The following is a 19,881-nucleotide window of genomic DNA, read 5'->3' on the forward strand; positions in this document are numbered from 1 at the left end:
CAGCATGAACAGCCATCTACAGTGTCCACAACAAGGCAAGCACAGGAATTATCCGGGGTTCCACCAGCCTATAGTCTTCGAACACATTTGCTTCCAGAGTCTCTCTCAATCTTACAATGCGCTTGCAATAGTGAAGGAGACACTGATCTGCGTGGCCTTTCCGCTCTCCTCTTTAGATCTACCATATACATCTCCTGCTTCTTTATAAAGCATCGGCAGAAAAAATAAAAATAAAAAACAAATAGGGGAAAACTCAACAACCCCAGACAGCCAAAAGTTAGAAGTAGTTCAGACACTCACCATCAAAATCACCCAAACAAGAAAATCCATCCTATTTCCTTGCTTTGAAAATAACAAAACAAAAAGTGCGCAAAAGGCAGCAAAAGCCACCTGTTTTCAGAGCAGTTAAATAGCATGCAAGATCTGTCCTTCCAAGAGGCTTCTTACACATCCCACAACCTCCCTCATCTCTCCCCAGTCTTGGAAATAACGCTACCTGGCACCAGAAGTGGAAGGTTAATTATAATTATATATGATCATTCAGCACTGTTCAAGTGGATGCTCTAATGTTAGAAGTCAACCTGAATATATTGCTACGAATAAGGTTTCACCCATCTTTTTGCAAACTCAGCTCACTCCTGACATCTCTATAACTGGGAATGTGGGAATACCCAAGCGGGGATCGTAGATCAGGAGGTTTATCTTAGCAAAACGGAATCTGTTTAATACAGAGCCATTTTCACAGCATGTTTTTCCTCTTACTAGCTTCCTGTCTTTAAAGCATTTTGAACATGAGGATCACAAGGCTCCCAGTTGTCCAAGTAGCTAAATCCTGAACAGAGTAAAGGAGGACACTTCAAGGTGTTAGAAGTAGGGTTGCTTGTATTTCCCCTGCAAAGGCAAACAAGTTAAGCAATGTGGACAGAGTGACTCCACAAAAGAGAAGAGAAACCAAGGTCAAAAGAAAAAACACACAACAAGCTGGGATGGGAGAGGGGAAAAAATGAGATGGATGCAAAATAAGCATTCAAAAAACAGCAGGCTACCTCGCTAACTCTAAATGTAAGCACATGCAGGGAAAGAAGAATTTACATCTTCCCCAATTTGTTACCAGAATATTTTTATATTTTGCATGATTTTCATATAATTCTCTCACCTCTCCTTATGATAATTCATTTCAGTCCTGGCCCAATGCATGAGGTAAATTCCTACAATACCTGTATGAGGAAGACAGCCAGGTTTGCAAGGTTCTACTAGGCAGATTTCAAATTCAGCTCCCTTCTACTAAAATTAGGATATATACAATAAGGCATATATTTATTTCTATAATGCTTTCCAAGCAGGTGTGAACCTTTATTAGTCATAAAGTAATAATATCCAAACAGTATCCAACCATGGGTCAAAAAGTATGTTTAGCTGAGCAAAATCCGTTTTTCAAAATCTGAATTTTTCAACAGCACAAATGATTTAGCATTAAACACATTTTAATCACATGCCAGTCTTTCCCACTTCTTACTACAATCTATAATGAAAACCACAGAATACGGACTACTTTCTGAACATTTTCTTTAATTTTTAAAAAAGTCAGTACATTAACATACATGCACCACTTTGTGGATCCGTTCAATTTGCTTCATTACTATTTTTGATACTTACAATGAACTTTCCTAAGGGTTATAACTATAAGTGCACTCTACTGAACTATAAAAACTCATGATTAAATTCCATCAGTGCCCAGAGGTTTTTAATAACTAAAAGAAAAAGTGTGTGCATTGAGGTCAATTGTTATATAATCCACGTGAGACAGGAGGACAAAAGCCTTTAACATCATAAAGGAGAAGTGACAACAAGGTTACAGCCTAAATATTAAGTCTTTATTTATAGGAAAACGTTGGCATGATCACCAATTCACAGAGGTTTATTTGTTGGGATTTAAACATTCTTAGGGCCTGAGAATTAGGAAGAGAAATGCCCATAATCTGAAGTGGAACTGAGTAGCATTTCAATGTTCAGGCTGAATAAAATGGGAAAAGGTACAAAGACTAAATGGCTTAACATACAGATATTTAAAGTTCACTCAGCTTTGAAGCCTGACAGTGTGTTTTACTAAAAAGGACTACAGTTAAAAAAACAAAACAAAACACAGTATACTGGGACAAACATTTCACCCTTTAAAGCAGCTGTAGCCCAAATTCTTACCTTCCTGGAAACTTTTCAACCAGGGGGGGCTAGGAAAGCACTCTTTAAAATTGCATTTGAGGGTACTTAAGAAGTGTGATAATTATGTGGAGTTAATTTGTTGGTCAGGAAAATAGCGGGCTAATTTCTACTCATTTTGTCAGCTCGGGAACACATTACAGTACTCAACTTCAATCTATCAGTGTGGGGTTTATTTTTATAAAGGGCTTGATCACCACAAACAGAAAGACACAACAACAACGCAACAAGAAAAGACAACAAAAACCAAGTATGTTACTATTTCCAGGACCATAAAAACGGTGCTACTGCAAGCTGTCACCCTCTGAAGAGGCATCAATCTGTTTGTCTAATGCTGGGGGGGAAACGCACTCATGTGACACTCTGCTTGTTGCCAGTGCAGTGAGGCCAACTGTACAGAAAGATTAACCCTTTCCTACCCAGAAATACCAGACACATCCAAGTATTTTCCAGTAGAATGCCAAAAATGGCCATCATCCTTTAAAATAGACATATTCTCTTCACCTCTTTATTCTTATCTGCATGCTCTCTCATGCTTCATTTTCTGCCTCAGTCCTAAAACTGCTATGCCTGCAACATGACGCAGAGATACACCGAAGCAATCAGATTTTGCTTGTGCTCTGAACCTAAGAAATTTAATACTATGAAATTACCCTCTTGTGAGTGTATTTGCTTCAGATATTTGTATATACATACATGACTGGGATTTTTACACAGAGACATAGGAAAACAATGTGTCCCCCTCTCCCCCATATATTGTTTCTGGAACAGGCATCTAATTTCTTCTGAATATTTTCTCCTGTTCAGTCGAGTTCCATTTTGCCAACACACTTTTCCCCCTAATTAAACTGCACGGTAATAAATGGTCATAAGGCTGAAAGGTTTAGTAGGGTCGAGATGCTGTATCCAGTACTACAGAACACTCCATCCAATGAGCTGCACAAACACCTATTAACCTCAGAAAACAACCCTGAGAGGCCGAAATTATCACCACCACTTTACAAATGAGAGAGAGTTAAATGACTTCCTCTCTTCTACCCACCAAGGGCACAGAAGACATCAGTGGCAGAGTCTCCTGACTCCTAGCTCCCGTTCTTCCTGCTTCTGGCCAGACAGGAAATATTGCAAAAAAACAGCAAAACACAAGCCAGCCTCATGGTATTTATGCTTAAAGTTTCAGCTGAATATTTCCTGGACTTCTTGACATCTTGGCTTCAGTTTGGTTCAAGTCTTAGACATACATTGGGCTCATTTATTTTTACTGTATTCATATTGGTTTATTTCTAATGATCATTAAGCAAATTGTTATTCCTTTATCCTCCAGCGGGTTCTACCTGCAAACCTACAAATAGCTTTATAACACTGCAGGAAGTGATAACAGTAAAACCTGCTGGTTGGTACATATGTGTAATAAGGAAAGAAAACAGCACTCTCTACAGATTCAACTACTATTCAAGAATCTCAATAATCCAGTTGTAGATAGCTAGTTACATTATAGTTAAGAAAACACAAATGCCTACTCCAGCGCTGCAAAGGGTATAGAGCAATCCTTCTCCTGTCCTTCTTATCTGATTTTTTTTAAAAATCCCAAAGAGAATACAAAGAAATATTCCAAATGTTGTCCTGAAGAGTGTAAGAGCAGTATCTTTGGGCGTGTTTATGCAGTGCCTGGCGCAATGGAGCATTGGTCCTGACTGTGGACCTTGAGTATCTCAGTAACATTAAACATGTCATCACAGTTGTATCTAGCAGACCTCCGCATGGAAATACAGCATCTGTAACTTAATCTGACAGTCTATCAGTGATGCACATAATTCCTAAGCCTAAAGGCCCCATAACCATTTCCTCTTCCCCTCAAAATAAAATTCAGGGCCCCATATTTGTCAAATGCTTATTAACTAATCAAAATTCCACACTTCCCCTTTCTAAATTTTTCAGCTGTTGATTTGAGGGCTCTTGCTGCCCTTATCAGCTTTTACTTTAGCAGCTGCACAGTGGCTTGAGTGATATATGTGGACCAGGACATAGTGACAATCAACCGAGACGATAAATGTCTTAAGGGGGAGTTCACGGCATCCTCACCTGGAAATCAGGGAATAAGTGCCTGTTTATGAGATAGGTTTCAGAGGATATGATGCTATCTAGCACGTTCAGAGGAAAAAACCAAGAGACTCCTCTTCCAAATTATTAGTAACACATCTTTAAGATCAAGCAGGTCAACCCTACCAGGGACCGTGGAAGAAATAGGATGGCGTTTCAGAAAGAAAAATTCCATACTTTCCCACCCCCACAAATTTTGGAGCACAGAGTGGGTATTGGGGGGGGAGGTCCTCTGGGAATTCCCCACAAGACTCCCTGAAGACTGGACCCGCGTATGCATGTGCTGGTCCTACATCTTCATCTAAAAACTGGACTACTGATCCAATGTAAAAATCTCTAAGCAAGTCTTACCAATAGAACTCTTGTTATTGGCCCTAACTTCCTCATTTGGAATTAGCAGGAGCCTAACTCCTGCATAGCTAATACAGCCACCATAAGAACAAGTAGTTTGTAATAAGATGAGACTTGCCCCAAAGCTGTATGAGAAATAAATGGCTAGAAACAGACGCACAAAGATAACATCGAGTCCACATTTTAGGAGGAGTAAGCAAACGTGCTAGGTAATCTCACAAATTTAGTACTTCTAAGTTAGTACTTAGCACTGAAGGAGGACGAAGCGCAGAACCCAAAAACATCTCATCTGGAAATAGTTCATGTAAGTGGTGGTTTATTTAAAAATATTGAGTTCAGAAATAACCCTTTGGCATCCTATTAAACAGTAACATGTTTAGGATTTTATTTGAAGACAATTTGTGGGTGAGCAGTACTGTATACACAGCAACCCACTCCCTACTGCTTATATTGCAGCATAAACTCTAGAGATGGCACTCATTTACCTCCCAAAAGCCTCACCCCCGAGCTGCAAAAGGAACTTTGCTTGATGTTAGGGAGCAAGGCTTTGGAAAGCCGGTTCACCTAGCAGCTGCTGTGTAGCTCATCCCTTCCTTCCAGGAAGCCGGCAGGAGAGAATACTTTACTAGCATCAATCTTCCTGGAATCAGTGCTAAGATATCCCCACGTAAACGTGTTATTGCATCAGCAAGTCTTAAATCGTTACATCTTAAGGGGTACTAAGACACTCAGAATGGAAGAACTGATAGAAAACAATCTCTATCGAGATGGAGACTTGCAAAAGCAACCACGCTTAAGAAGTTTTACTGTCTAGTACTGTTGGGACAGGTCTGCCAAATACACTTCCCCTCTCGTACACATACCACACCAGGGGGCTGCAGCCTGCAGGGAAAACATTAATAGGACTTGGACAAGTTTGTTTGATGTAATCAACAACATTCCCATGTGTGCCTTATAATGAGTCTGCAGACATGTGTAGAGTTTGATGGATGAGCTGATAGCAAGCAAGTTATGGAATCCATCTGTCTGGAAAGCCATTGTTATTTTGAGCTAAAATCACATTAGTAATATTAAATCACAACTTGCTATTTAGCTTTCAACCAGAATGTCAGAATAAATGGTATGCCTTTTTCCTGGAGAGGAGTCTGCAAAAGGCATTTGTTGCTTTTAATGTTCACTGGTGTACACAACAGCATGTATTGAATGCAATTAAAGGTGTTTGGGTTTTTTGTTTTTTTTTTTTGTTGTTGTTTTTTTTAATGTTCTGGGTTCTTGGTAAGTTTGAGAAAAACAGAAGGGGACTGTATCTTGCTTCATAGTGCATTGGTCTCCCTTGAGATTTGAACTGCATCAGAGAGCTATTCAATGAACACAGAAGTGACTTCTGCTATGAGAAGCAAGACTGCGGATCAGGAGTACTGTGGAGGGAAAGCAGAGACCCACAAAAATTTCAGTACCCCATCCTGGATGGACTGAATACTCTGTTTCCGTGGCTCTAGGAGGAGAGGTACCAGGTGGCCAAGGGAGAGCCGTCATTTGCACACTTCAGTCCATCTTTTGGGAAAACACATACATTTTATAAGTGCAGTACATTCTATAGAATTTGTACACTGTATCAGCAAGAGATTGACTTTCAGAATTTGCTATAGTCCATGTGAGAGGGGTGTAACAGTGACCTAGAGAAAAAAGCCATTGGGGGATCAAGATCTTTCTGTGTGTAGCTCACCCAGGAGGATTCAACCTTTGCTTCCAGCTTTTTCCAGAGCCTTATGAATTCAGATGAAGTAACATCGAAGTTCAAGATACTAGAATGATGAGCAAGAGGTCCGAAATAATAGACATATACGCCCAGTGACATGGCACTCCCTCCACGAAATGAGAAACATTTATCTGGAGTTGCAGAGCTATTCCAGTGTGCTAGGCACTGTTCACACAACATATCCCCTGATCTGAGAAGTATTCCCTCACATTCTCCAGCATAAGGGAATGATGAATACTGCTGAATAGCCACTGAAGTCAACGGAGCTATTCGCCAAATCACACGAGCTGAGAATCTGTCCTCCCCATGTGGTAGCCAAGGATTATTATACAGAGTTTATACGTGGGTAAAGTGAAGCACAGATGTTAAATGACTTGCTCAAAGCTCAGACAGGAAATTAGTGGCAGAGTCAGAAAAACAACCCAGATATCTAGATTTCCGGTCCCCCTCCTAACCACTAGACCACAACACTACTGTTATAGTTCAATATTACAATAAATGAATATTTTGTACTGTAGTTTATCATTTAGAGCATATTCTCAGCTTGGTAGTGAAAACAATTCATTTAAGTTTTTAAAACACATTTTAATTACAGCTGAAAATAAACCTGAAAGATAGCATTGTAACATCCACCTATAACACAAGCAATTCCCTCCTTCCCGCCCTCTCCAAATTCATTAAGCCCTCTTGATAAGAGCAATTATTGGGCTTTTAGACACTGTGAAAAAGCAACTGGAAAAGATGGTGACAAATTTTGTCCCTCTCTTTATGCATGTGGGGTTTTTTTTTATTTTTGCCATGAGGTCTTGTATGTCTCTTTCAATAATCATATAATTATATGATTCCTAAAATACATGCTGGCAACACTTCAGGGGATTTTAGTCATTACAGGTGACAAGACTCTTCTTTCATATCTAATACGCATGAGGATTTATTTCCACTTCATTCACGGAAGGTTTTGGATAGCCCCCCCAAAACTAAAGACTCTGGGGACAGTTTGGTGGGGGACCCGGGTTGAACCCCTTCCATTAATACGTTGAATTGCATAGAAAACCAACCATCGTGAAACTAAATTGGAATGAAGCTGCTGTTTTTTTTTAATTAATTGGCCCATCATTTTTCTGAGGCTTCATGTCCAACTTTTTTCACATTCTTTATTTAATTTTACAATCTGAAAGAAATGTCAAGCATCCATCAAAAACTAAGGATGCTGCAATTATATTTCTCCCAATGGCTGCAAGTTATTAACAAGCTGTCAAAACACCATAATTATTTTATTTCAGGTTTGACTGATTCTATAAACACCTCTTCACTCCATACTATCTTTAGTGTCTCTCTCCCCCTGTGCATGAGGTCTGGATAGATTCTATAAAAGAAGCTGCACACCCAGTAAAACATTCACACACAAAAAATGCATTCATGATTCCAAGTCAAAGGTATTTATTAGCCAAAACTTACCAGCAGTCAAAGGATAAAACAGCCACCCCACAAAAAATGCTTTAGCTTTGTAGTAAACAGTGTATAACAAAATCACTGCTGCTTAACCCACAGTTTTAACAACAGTAGGGAGTAACCAAATGCAGCCCTTCTGTAGGTCATAAGGCAATTACTGCAATCTAAATTATCCATATATTCCCCCCTGCATGGGCCACCCACCTCCTCTCAAGCTAAGTACTTCCTCATTACACAGGGGTTACTAGTTTGTGGATATGCTTGGGGGAAAAACTGCCCTGATATTAAATAAAAATAAATGAACAGTAGTCTTCTTGTTTGTCATCTATGAAGAAAGTTTGGTCGGGGGGACAAGAGTTCTGTGATAACCAGTCACTAACACTAAATTTCATACGCAGCAGACTCCAGGGTGCACCTGAACATACCAAAGAGATTTCCTGCACGCATCTCATTCAAAATTCGGACAGAAAAAGCCATCTCTCTATAGCCCCTTTGCAAAGCATGTCCAGGACATAACAGAACAAAATGAAGTACAGGCCTGTTGACAGTGACCCACAGTCCCCCAAAATAGAATGTTTGACTTCAAATTGCTATCTTTTATGTAGCATGTCGCTGGTGTAACTGTACATAGCTTGTAAACGATTTTAAAGCTTTTCATTGAACACAAAGAGACAGACAGGAATGGTGCCATCAGCCCATGTTTTTGCAGCCAATGGCTCTGGGAATCATTTTGATCCCTCCAATCCCCTTATCCATGTCGAGCACTGACCTTGCAGATGCAACTGTTGGTCAAGTTAGTCTTTCAGGCTTGGAGCAAAACGGAACTACAAATGAAACAGGCTACGTCTACCCTGAATGACTCAGGAGAGCTGTACGCATACCTGCTTCAGTAACTGTAGGGTCGTTAAGGGTGCCTAAAGTTTTGCTTCTGTGGCAGTTCATTTGAAATAATTAACGAACATGTGAGGTGACTTATGTCAGCCTCTGCTGTTCCCAGCCCACTCCCACTCCTCTTCCTTCATTCTCCTACGGCACCCAAAAGATTTGGTTGTTTTTCCCACTACTATTTTACCTCCCTGCATGACTGTATGACCCCTGCCCCCAGCAATGCTCTGCAGAGTCCACGACAGTCAGCCTCTTTGAGTCCTTGAAATCTTCTGCCTTCCCCTACCCACACCCTTCCCCATACTCTCCACAGAGCCTGAAATATCTCCCCACCCAACATTGCCCTGGCCAGACTCAGCTTTGCTTGCACCGATGGGACCCCTAATTCACTACCGGTACAACAACACTGGAAGCTGTAGCACAGAGAGGTCCCAGATCTTTTTACCCATCTGTCAGCTAGCCCTGTTCAGAACGGGGTAAAGATCCTTGAGGTCAGTATACACGCCAGCTTTCACCGTGCAAGCACAAACAGAGTTGAACTGGTGATGCATGACAGGTGCCACTGTTGCCCACGCAGACAGCCTTGAAAGTTAAGTCACCCAAGACAGACTCTCATTTTAACATAAGCTGAATTTTTTTTTCCCTCTTAAAAGCATTTCGAATTAATAGCGTGAAGACTGATTCTCCTTTCAGCATCTGAATGGTATTAACAACAGCTCATTTGTTCTGGGAAAGAAACAACTTTTTAAAGAGAGGGAACGTACCCAATAAAGCAGAACTCAGACGCCTCACTGTGTGTAAGTAGCATTGCTGAAACAGTCAACAGCCCTCTGTACTACAGCAAAGCCAAGCCAAGAAACAGTTAAATAGCAACAGCCACTTCACCTTCATAAAACTCTTTCATATCTTTACTGTGATTAACTAGAGGCTTTGAAGTGCAATGCATTGAAAACTGTTCTCACTTACAGCAAGATGTTCACATACAATAGATACCAGGATGCAAGGCTTCCCTACTGTATCTCAAAGCTTTATTTAAAAAGTCACTGAGCTTGATTTAAGAGCTCATCCCATGTTTCAGTTTTGCTGACACACAACTTGCTCTGAGCAATGCACCATTATTGACTGCCACACTAAGGATACCCGAACAAAGTTCCCCCTCTCCTAAATCACCGTGACAAAGAATGATTTTTTAGAAAAAGCTGAACAGTCTTTCTACTGCAATCTTTATCCAAAGGATTCACTTTAGAATCTACATGCATGCAACAATCACCACCAAGTGCAGCAAACTCCACACACCCTACAATGGAGTAGAAAGTAGAAATTTTGGTCAAAAACAGCAAGATAAATCCCTGAATTTAAATTCACTGGAATAAGCTATAAGCAACTTCATAACAGTACAACTGTGTCTACTACAGGACTGTATCACTTTAACTATATCAGTTTCTAAATTTATATACTTAGTGTGGTACAAAACATCTGTGTCAACCAACTCTGACACAGAGCAAGCCGGAATTCAGTTTAAGAAAATTTCAGGCCGAGAGGGCTAATGTTGCTCTAAATACCCTCAGAATTTTACATTATCCTTTTCCTGAACACATCATTATGAGACAGAGTTTCTCTCATTTCTTTGAGATAGCCAAGATAAATGGTAAAACTGGTCTTTCATTAGGATACAGGGAGCAACAATATAGATTTTACTGGTCCCTTCATTACAAGTCAAATGCATATTAACTGGAACTAGTAAAGATCTAATTTTTTTTTAAATGGGATGCTGTCAGGCATTTTTAAAAAATATATTTTTATAAAACATCCTTTCCTGAGCTACACACACACATCACCTTAGACTATTATATGCTAAATAATTTAAAATCACAGTTACCTTTCACTATTTATATGGTTTAAATTTGATTTTTCCTTTGTTTGGAGGAGTTTTCCTTTGTTTCGTGAACTGATTTTTGTTTAAAGTCCATTCCAGTCAACGTTACGTATGTTCTTTCGCACCAGGTAAAATACTGAAGCGTTCTTGTTGTGAACTCCGCAAGAGAACATTTGTAACTTTCTAAGGGAATTTTTTTTAAAAAAGAAAATATGCATTGAAACTTTTTCCATTCGTCTTAGGTTTTGTGAAAGGGACTGTCACGTTGAATTTGGACCATACACACAGCAAAGTGCAGAACTCAGTGTATCTGCCTCACAAGGATAAAATTGACTCCGCGGCATTTTGTAGCTTCTGTTTCAAAGAATGTGAAAAATTTCAAAACCTGATGCTCAGCTCAATAAGCCATCTCTTTCTCTGATGAATCTACAAATACAGTAAGTAGCACATACCCAGGTAATACCATAAAACTAACATGATCCATATATGCACCACTGCTTTCATGGAGCAGTCACACCCTATTACAATACACAATCACTCCTGTTGAATGACACACTCATATGCAACAGTATGTCCGTTGATTTCACTGTGTATAGCTAGGTCCACTGAGGAGGTACAGAGTCCCAATAGGGACTGCAGAGCTTGATTCTTACTCATTTCTAGCCCCAAATCATAATTAGGTTTGTACAGAGTCTAAGGGCTTGCCTATGCTGCTCCGCTGTAGTGCTTAGTGAAGATGCTACTTATGCCAACGGGAGAGCTTCTCCTGTAGGCGTAGTTACTCCACCTCCCTGAGAGGCAGTAACTACTTCAATGGGAGAAGCGCTGTCTACAGCTGGTATAACTGTCGCTTCAGGGTGTGGATTTTTCACACCCATCAGGGATACAGTTATACCAAAAATAAGGTCATGGTGTAGACCAGGGCTACATTCCCCCATGTACTATTCAGAATGCATAAAGTTAAGTGTATGCTTAAGTCCTTCAAGAATTGGAGCCCTACATTTTTATTTATTTATTTATTGAGATCCAGTATTAACTAGACACCCATTTTTTACAAAATGAAAGTGCACAAAAAGACAAAATGCTTCAAGAGAGGAAGTTACAAATAATGCTACCCTAATAGACTGACTGTACCCATATTTCAGTTCACAAGTTTCAAGGGGGAAAAAAAACAAAAAAACCAAACCTGCATTTCAGCCCGCAAAATTTATGTCAGCCAAATTTCTGATGGGCACCTTAAAGCAGCCTATCAAGAAATAATTATAATACAATCTATGCTCTCTTTTGATTACTTTATGATGTCTAAATATTACTTGAAAGCATTTTGCTTTCAAAGGGATTTTTTTCCCTTGCTTGAGGCAGACATTGATTGAGACCACTCATCCCTTAACGGAAGGGGCAGAAGTGCTAAATCTTTAATGAAGTCATCCCTTCTCCAAAGAATGGGCTAGTCAGTTGAGTTAAACAGGTGCTTATAACCCCTCTCCCCAAACTGCAGTAAGTTTGTTTAAAAATGTGGTCCCCTCTCTGCTGCTCATGCTCATTTTACTAGCTCTACAGTCACCTCAGAGTTTTCCCAGGTGGACAAGACCTAATGTAAAAAATAAGCACAAGAAAATATCTTTGGCCTCCTTTTACGTCATAAAGGTGCAAGAAGGCACAAGCTCATTATTCCACCTTTACAGGTCATCTTTCATTGATTTATATATTGCTCTACGGACTGCCACAATGGGCTTGCACAGATCAAAATAAAAAAAAGTTGTCAGCATCTGTTAAGTTTTAAAAAAATCCAAAGCTAATCTGACTAATAGTATCAGACAGCGAAATCTTATCTGTGCCATCACCACACAATTTCCCTGGGCGACGTTTACTTTAGCTTGCAATGATATAAAATAGCTTTCATCGAAGAACTTTGAGCACAGAATGGGGTTCCTATGGACCTGGGTGTTCAGCACTTCAGTTTTTCCAATTTGAAAATAGTCCAAAAGGATCAGTTATCGAAATGGCAGAAACCAAACTGTCTTCTATGTCAAAACGTTATACGCATGTTCCCAGAACTTGAGTTGGAACAGCATGCTGCATGGTAACATCCAAATGTGCTCATGTAATCCATCCCACTTTGCTTTTCCAATTCCTATCCTAGTAACGTCACCAAAGAAAGCTACGTATTAGAGCAAGGCTCGACATGGGAATTGCAGAAGCAAAGTGGGGGTGCTGATTTCCATAACAATAGTCCAACTCTTCTTTCAGATCACAGCTACTTCATGGCAAGACTAGTGTCCAAGTTCTGTTGGAAAAATTAAACATTTGGGTGAGTTTCTGAGTGAACTCGAAACTAACTACAGCTGTCCACTTTTTATATATATTAGCAATATCGGTTCATCCTTTTGTATTTTTAAATCCATGGAAGAGAAATTATTATAATTAAAGCAGATTTTTAGTATTCATCTGCAAAAAGCAATTAACTGCCATAATTAACCTGCTTTTTTTAATCTTGAAAAGCACACTGCTACGAAAACAGATAATCGAAGACTACTAATAAGTCTGCAGTTAAATCAAAAGTCTAAAGCATCTGAAGTGGAATCTTTAAAAGTACAAGATTTTTTAGGAACATAATTCCTCAAAAAACTGACTTTATAAATTGTCATTAAGCAATTAAACACTAACGAAAGTACTTTAAATGTTGGGAACCTGCCCTTTTAAACATGAGTGCTGCTTTATGGAAAAGACTTCATTACATCACGTTTGAAAACATACGTAAGATATGATCATAAATCAAAGGTTACACAGCTAGGTCAGTGGAACTAGCATAAAACCTTTGGAACAGGAAGTTAAACGCACTGGTTTTATCATCATTAAAAGATCAGAGCAAAGCACAGCGTACAACACACTTGTGGAAACAGCCTTATCAAGACAGAAGCTAAAGAGAAGACCACGCAATTACAGAGTCTACCCAGAAATTTAGCATCACTACTATACTTTCCAACCTGCTAGTCCGAAGTGCAACCCACAACAAGTAACCACCTGGTATCTCTGTTAGATCCCTTCGGAAAGGAAGTTTTGAGAGAACTAACACAATGTTAACCTCTTCAGGGTAGAGGCTATCTACCTCTATGGCCCCAACCCTGCAAACACTTAAGTGCGTGCAGCCTCATGACCTTCAGTGGGACTACTAACTTGTGTAAAGTTAAGCAAAAGTCTGTGTCTTTTCAGGACTGGGAGCTATGTTTTTGCAACACCTAACACAAAGGAGCTCTGATCCCAGCTGGGAGCTACCATAATATAAATAAAAAAAAATCTTAAATCTTTCTTAAAGAGTTCCAGAGCTTTGTAAAGTTGATAATAAAAGCCAAAGAGCACACAGATATAACATTTACAAAAGCTTTGATTGAACAACTAGTCTCAAAGATCTCATTCATTTACATTCTGATGAAGTTCCCTTTTTAGCATTGTTTTTATACTTGAAAGGAACAAGTATGATCAGAGAGACGAGCCCTTAAATACAGACTCATTCATCTGGTTTTTCTCACTGTGATTCACCAATCACCTTCAAGAATAATTAGCAACTTCATCTAAATGAAATGAATAGATACCAAGAGAGAAATACTCACATATCATATCCATTCATTTCAAGATGCTGTTCAAAATTCCCCTCTGTTTTTAAACATCCCCCCAAGGATTTTCTTCATCCTCCTTCACAGACCACCTCTCACTTTTTCTCTCCCTGCTCATACATTACTGATCTCACAATCATATCACCACTGGTGCAAGAACCTTCTTCTCTGCGGCACGGGTCATCTAAATAGCATTCCTGTCGTTTACAGCGTAGTTGTAGCCGTGTTGGTCTCAGGATATTAGAGACAAGGTGGTCAAATAATATCTTTTATTGGACCAACTTCTGTTGGTGAAAGAGACAAGCTTTTGAGCCACAAGAACTCCATGTGGCTCAAAAGCTTGTCTCTCTCACTTCCTGTAGCTGTCCATCTTATTCTGCCTCCTCACTGACTCTCCCTTTCAGATTAAAACATTTATCTTACTTGCTTTACCTGCTAGTTAAGTCCCTCTACTATTTCTTTTAAACTCTGAAATTCTGTTGAATTCTATTTAATAGTTTGTAAGATAAAGCTGCATTTTACCCTGGGTTTGAGGAGAGATTTGTATTGTGGGTGAAGGATATTTAAGTGCAGATGATGAGCTGGGGTAATTTCGGATTCTTATGCACAGAGAGGAACTGATGGTTTGCTACTGCTTTTTGTTTTGATCTTAGTTGGACTAATTTTTTTTTTAAACATTATCTGCTTTAAGTGCTCTCTTGAGTAAAGGATACCTAGAACTTGGGATAGGTAATCTGTTCCTAAAATGAAGCCACAAGTAGATAGACACATGCAGAGTTGAGACAACATCATCAGGTACCAAATGCCACTGGCAGCATTCTGTAGCCGTTTAATGAAAATTCAAAGCGCTACTTCTTAAAACTTAAAAAAATTAAATGAAACATCATAAAGTAACTAACTCCCTCGTAGGCAACAGCAAAATTAACTCCTGCCGGGTTCAGAGTGCTGGCATCTTCAGTTCAACATACAGGAAGAGTATATATAGCACCCTACATTTACAAGAACATAAGGGTAGTGAGAATTTTTTTGAAGTGGGGAAGGGGATTTCACATTATTTGAGATCAAAAGAAAAGAAAACCTGACATGCTACAGACTTTTCTACCATGAGGTTCTCTCTAGCCTTATAGCAATCCGATTTCCCAGGGGAAGCCCACAATTTAGCGAGCCTATTTAACCTAATCACAGGTCACTGTAAAACCAAATGAAAAACAATGCAAAGCAGCAATATGAGAAAGGATCATAATGAAGAACTGCCACATACACAAACAACTGCTCCTTTTTCGGCTTACAAATGAAAAAAATTAGAAGAAGGCAACATATGTGTGCTGAATATGAAATTTAACCTTTATTCTCTTCATTCTCCTCAGATTTTATATGATTTTTATTTAAGCGGCCATCACAGCATCATTTTTCTAAAAATTTATGCACTGTAAAAGATGCTTCTCCTCAAAACCAGTGGAAGACCACCTGTTGTAGTCAAGTACACTACAGAGTATTGCTTCTTAGTATTCTAAATGACCTTACAGATTCAGTAATTTATCTGGGCATATGTTACTTTAAAGCAGTTTTGTCTTGCTAATCCCTTTTGCTTGCTGCTACATCAGAAATCTACCAGGCATTATCTTTTGACAAAAACAGCACTGCACTTTTGTAAGAAAAATTCTCACAATGCACAGTAAATTTGTGCGTATTACTGGAATTTATTAAATACACAGATAACTAGGGCTTTCAAAAGTACCTCACATGTGACACGTCTCCCAGTGCAACACATGAAAAAGAAACAAGTGAATTCTGCTTACACTATTTATTCTGACGAGCCAATTAAAATCTAAAATGAAGTTCATGTACTCTCTTGCATGTTGATAAAGACTGCAGAAATTGATTGCTTCTGAAATCTCACTATGGATTCCAAGGGGACTGTCCTATAAAGCATCTTTACCATAGCTCATCCCCAAAACAAAAAGGTTTTCAGGGTTGTGGGGTTGTTGTTGTTTTTAATGTCACAGCTCTTCCTTTGTGCGCGATACTATTGCCCAGTTTAACGTCTGGTTGATTTGATGGCTAATCCGGTACCATGTGCAAACCATGAAATGCTCCCCCTCCCACCCTTTGCCCCTGGGGGACTGTACCATCATTTGAATTATATTTCCCGATAATGTGCTCATCATGGCAGAAAATGTCCCAAAGAAAATGAATTTTACTTTCTTCACTGACAGCTCTGAGAAACTCAGTGGTTTAATTGGACCTATCTGCTGATGTGTGCTTGACAATGAGCATGCCCAGAAAAAAACCAAGACAGGTCTAGACCATCTGTTTTAAAGCAACACAAAGCTGGATAGTTTGCTCATTATCAACTCAGACAGATATGAGTTGGTTTAAGTGTTAAGATATTATCTCACAGCAGTTTCTGCTAAAGGCCATAGAACACCACACATCAGTTTATCATAAATCTTTTCTTTTTAAAACATTCCAGCATTTACACATTCAATATTGCTCAGCAGAGACTCAGCCAAATTTTCTTCTTACATGCATTAAAAGTCAGTTTCCCTGAACCAAAATTTTGCCAGCTCAGTCCCACTGTAGATTTACAGGGCACCATGCATTAGGAACATTCGTTCTCAGAACAGGTCCAGATACTGCTGCTGAGCAAGTTGCCCCCTTCCAAACACCATCACCATTTACCCTCCTAGTAATGACTTCCCAAGCAAAATACTCAGGGATTAGGGATAGAGAGGGGAAATTTAGGTCCAAAAGAGATGGCAGTTTCTCTTAAGTGTAAAAGGATCATCTTTATGGTCCAAAGAAGTTGGTTCTGATCATCAGCTACTTGTTACAACAGACTTTATAAACACACTGCTAACAAAGTGTGGGTGAGCAGAAAAATCATGGTAGCCACGGGGCCACAAACTATGGGAGAAGGAGCCTGTGTCCTAAGAGACTTGGTCCGGAAATCAGACAGGCTTTTTGGGAAACCTTCTGACAAAATAAGATCTTGATATGTGGGTGTAAACATTAAGGATGCTGTATTGATGTAGGAGAGGGCCAGGGAAACATGTCTAGGATTTTAATTTACTGTAATCCTTGTTAAGAAAGATACTAAAATGGCAGGAAATCCAAAGTATGAATAACCAAACACATTATTCAACGTGCTGTATTAAAAAAATGTGGTCAAGTGAATGAGGACACTATTATTGCTCATATTTACTAAGAACATGGTGAACTGTTTTCTTTGATAAATGCCTTTTGATAGAGGTTTTCTCCTACCAACTCAAATTTTCCCATCACACACCCACAAAACAAAAATCAAAAGCCACACAAAGTGCTAGTTTGTCATTGTCCCTCTGAGAATATTAAGTTTCCTGCTTAATTTAGCTCAGACAAGACAAGCAGTATTTGCTCAGCAAATATTGTTTGTGATAAGATTGACAAGCAATATTTTTGCCAACCTATTAACAGCAGGATAATATGTACAGTCAATAAGAGATGAAGAATTTGTTCAATTACTTCAAAATTTGGGAATTACAACCAGGGGATTATTATCCATTTAAACATCTCTTTTTCCAGAAAACGTTAAACACTGGCCATTTGCTAACAGTCTCCTGAGAAAGATAAAGTAACATTTTGGCAATACAAATACAAACTTTAAAGGCCTAGAAAAAAATGGTTTTAAAGTACTGACTCTACAATTCACAATGTCAGGTGATCATCAATATACCCTGATGCACAAATATGTTGCATTCCTCCCATCAGATATTTGTCAGCCAATTAAAATCCTAAACAAACATTTAACTTGCCCTGATACTTGATATTAGTTGAAATGGAAAGTATAGGATTACCCACAAATACTGGCCTACAGCAACTTATGAATAGACATACAAGTACTCAAGAAAGACACTGGTGTTCATTTGCCATCCCTTTGACCACAGACATACACAGCTCCCCCTCCATTTAAATTCCTTCAGGCTGACATCAGGATTAATGCACACAGGTAATTTACAAGAAGAAAGTTAATTGGTATTTACAATGTGGAGCCTAGATTCAGCGCCTCTATGAAGGTCCCATGCTTTTTCAGGAAACAATACCATTGCTCTGGACCATGAAACACACGAACACAAGAGAACCCATCATTCTGATCTCTTACCTCCAAGGCTTCTAAGGTATTGAAGCTGGCTATAGCAAACCCATCAATTAAATCCTCTTCTTGGGAGCTCGATTCCCGTCTCCTGCGCCTCGGAGGTCTGACATTTCTGGCGGTGGAAGCTTGGTTTGGGGGATTTGTACAGTTTTGGCTTGTATTTTCCTTGCCGGGGCTTTGCTCCTTTTCGGATGCCGAAGAAGGACTTTGATTTCGGGGATCCCTGGCATTAGCTTCCCTTCTCCTCACGCGGTCCCTTTGGGACCTTGATCTCCGGCTTTGCCTTATTTTCCCATCCATTTCCAAAACAGAAAAAGAAAAAGGGAAGGGGGAGATAAAAAAAAAATCACCCCCCCCTTCCTCACTCACCACTTCCCCTCCCCAACCCCCGAAGCCCTAAAAATCCTCCTGTCCAGAGCCTCAAAATCCAGAGAGATTATAATCCACAGAGCAAGGCTGGGTGGTGGTGGTGGTGGTGGTGGGAGGAGGGGGGGGGAAGAGATATAAAAAAAATAAATCCACGGAATGACCTTGACAAAATACGCCCCCCCCTCCAAAAGAAAACAGGGTTAAAAAAGAGAATCTCAGCCCCTCGGCTTCGCACCGGCAGCAGCAGTCGGGATCCAGGAGAGCTCGACCCGGCTCGGGATAATCCAGCGGCGGCGGCTCTGCGCCCCCTCCCCCGGGGCAGCGACCGGCTCCGGCCCCCGATCCGCACCGCCAGCAGCCACGGGGGGCGGGGGGTTGCAACAATATCACTCGCTCCGCAACTTTGTTGCAATGAAGAGAGCGAGCGAGAGAGAGAGAAAATCCCGGTGCAGCCCCCGCCGCCGCCGCCGCCTGCAACCCCTCCTGCCGGGCACGGCTCCCCGCCCCCGGCACGGCTCCCCGCCTGCCCCCGCCCGCCGCCGGAGCACGCACGCCCCCCGCCCCAGCCCGGCCGCCCCCCAGCGCAGCCCCAGCCCCTGGACGCCTCTCAGTCGGCGCGCCCCGGATTCCGCCCCATTCTCCCCGAGCTGGGACGATTAGCACCGCCCGGCCGGCCGCGCATGAGCAGGGCTGCCAGCTGCGCGTCAGTCGCCGGCGCAGGCCCGGCCGTGCCCCGCCTCCCCCGCCCGGAGCCCCCCGGCCCGGCCCGGCCCAGAACCCCGGGGGCGCCCCGCCCCCCGCAGCCCAGAACCCCGGGGAGCTTCCACCACCGCCCAGCCCAGAACCCCGGGAGCGCCCCGCCCCTCCAGCCCAGAACCCCGGGGAGCGCCCCGCCCCCCGCAGCCCAGAACCCCGGGGAGCTTCCACCACCGCCCAGCCCAGAACCCCGGGGGCGCCCCGCCCCTCCAGCCCAGAACCCCGGGGAGCTTCCACCACCGCCCAGCCCAGAACCCCGGGGGCGCCCCGCCCCTCCAGCCCAGAACCCCGGGGAGCTTCCACCACCGCCCAGCCCAGAACCCCGGGAGCGCCCCGCCCCCCGCAGCCCAGAACCCCGGGGAGCTTC

The 19,881-nt window shown here is 41.2% G+C and overlaps 1 protein-coding gene across 23 annotated transcripts in view; it reads right to left on the bottom strand.

The window, feature by feature from the left end:
* FBRSL1 (fibrosin like 1) overlaps positions 1–19,238 on the bottom strand; it is a 733,202-nt gene extending 713,964 nt beyond the window's left edge. For 7 of the 23 annotated variants that reach the window (XM_037879226.2, XM_043529080.1, XM_027817327.3 and 4 more), the window contains exon 1: positions 18,396–19,233. In XM_037879226.2, the coding sequence (XP_037735154.1) occupies positions 18,396–18,689 (294 nt within the window). In that variant the 5' untranslated portion in view covers positions 18,690–19,233. Of the gene's footprint in view, positions 1–18,395 lie in introns of all 23 variants that reach the window. The other 16 variants (XM_043529085.1, XM_027817339.3, XM_043529087.1 and 13 more) reach the window with 5 other exon arrangements.
* Positions 19,239–19,881: the final 643 nt, after the last annotated feature.

This window comes from Chelonia mydas, chromosome 15 (assembly GCF_015237465.2).
Source record: "Chelonia mydas isolate rCheMyd1 chromosome 15, rCheMyd1.pri.v2, whole genome shotgun sequence".
In the NCBI taxonomy this organism is placed as follows: Eukaryota; Metazoa; Chordata; order Testudines; family Cheloniidae; genus Chelonia; species Chelonia mydas.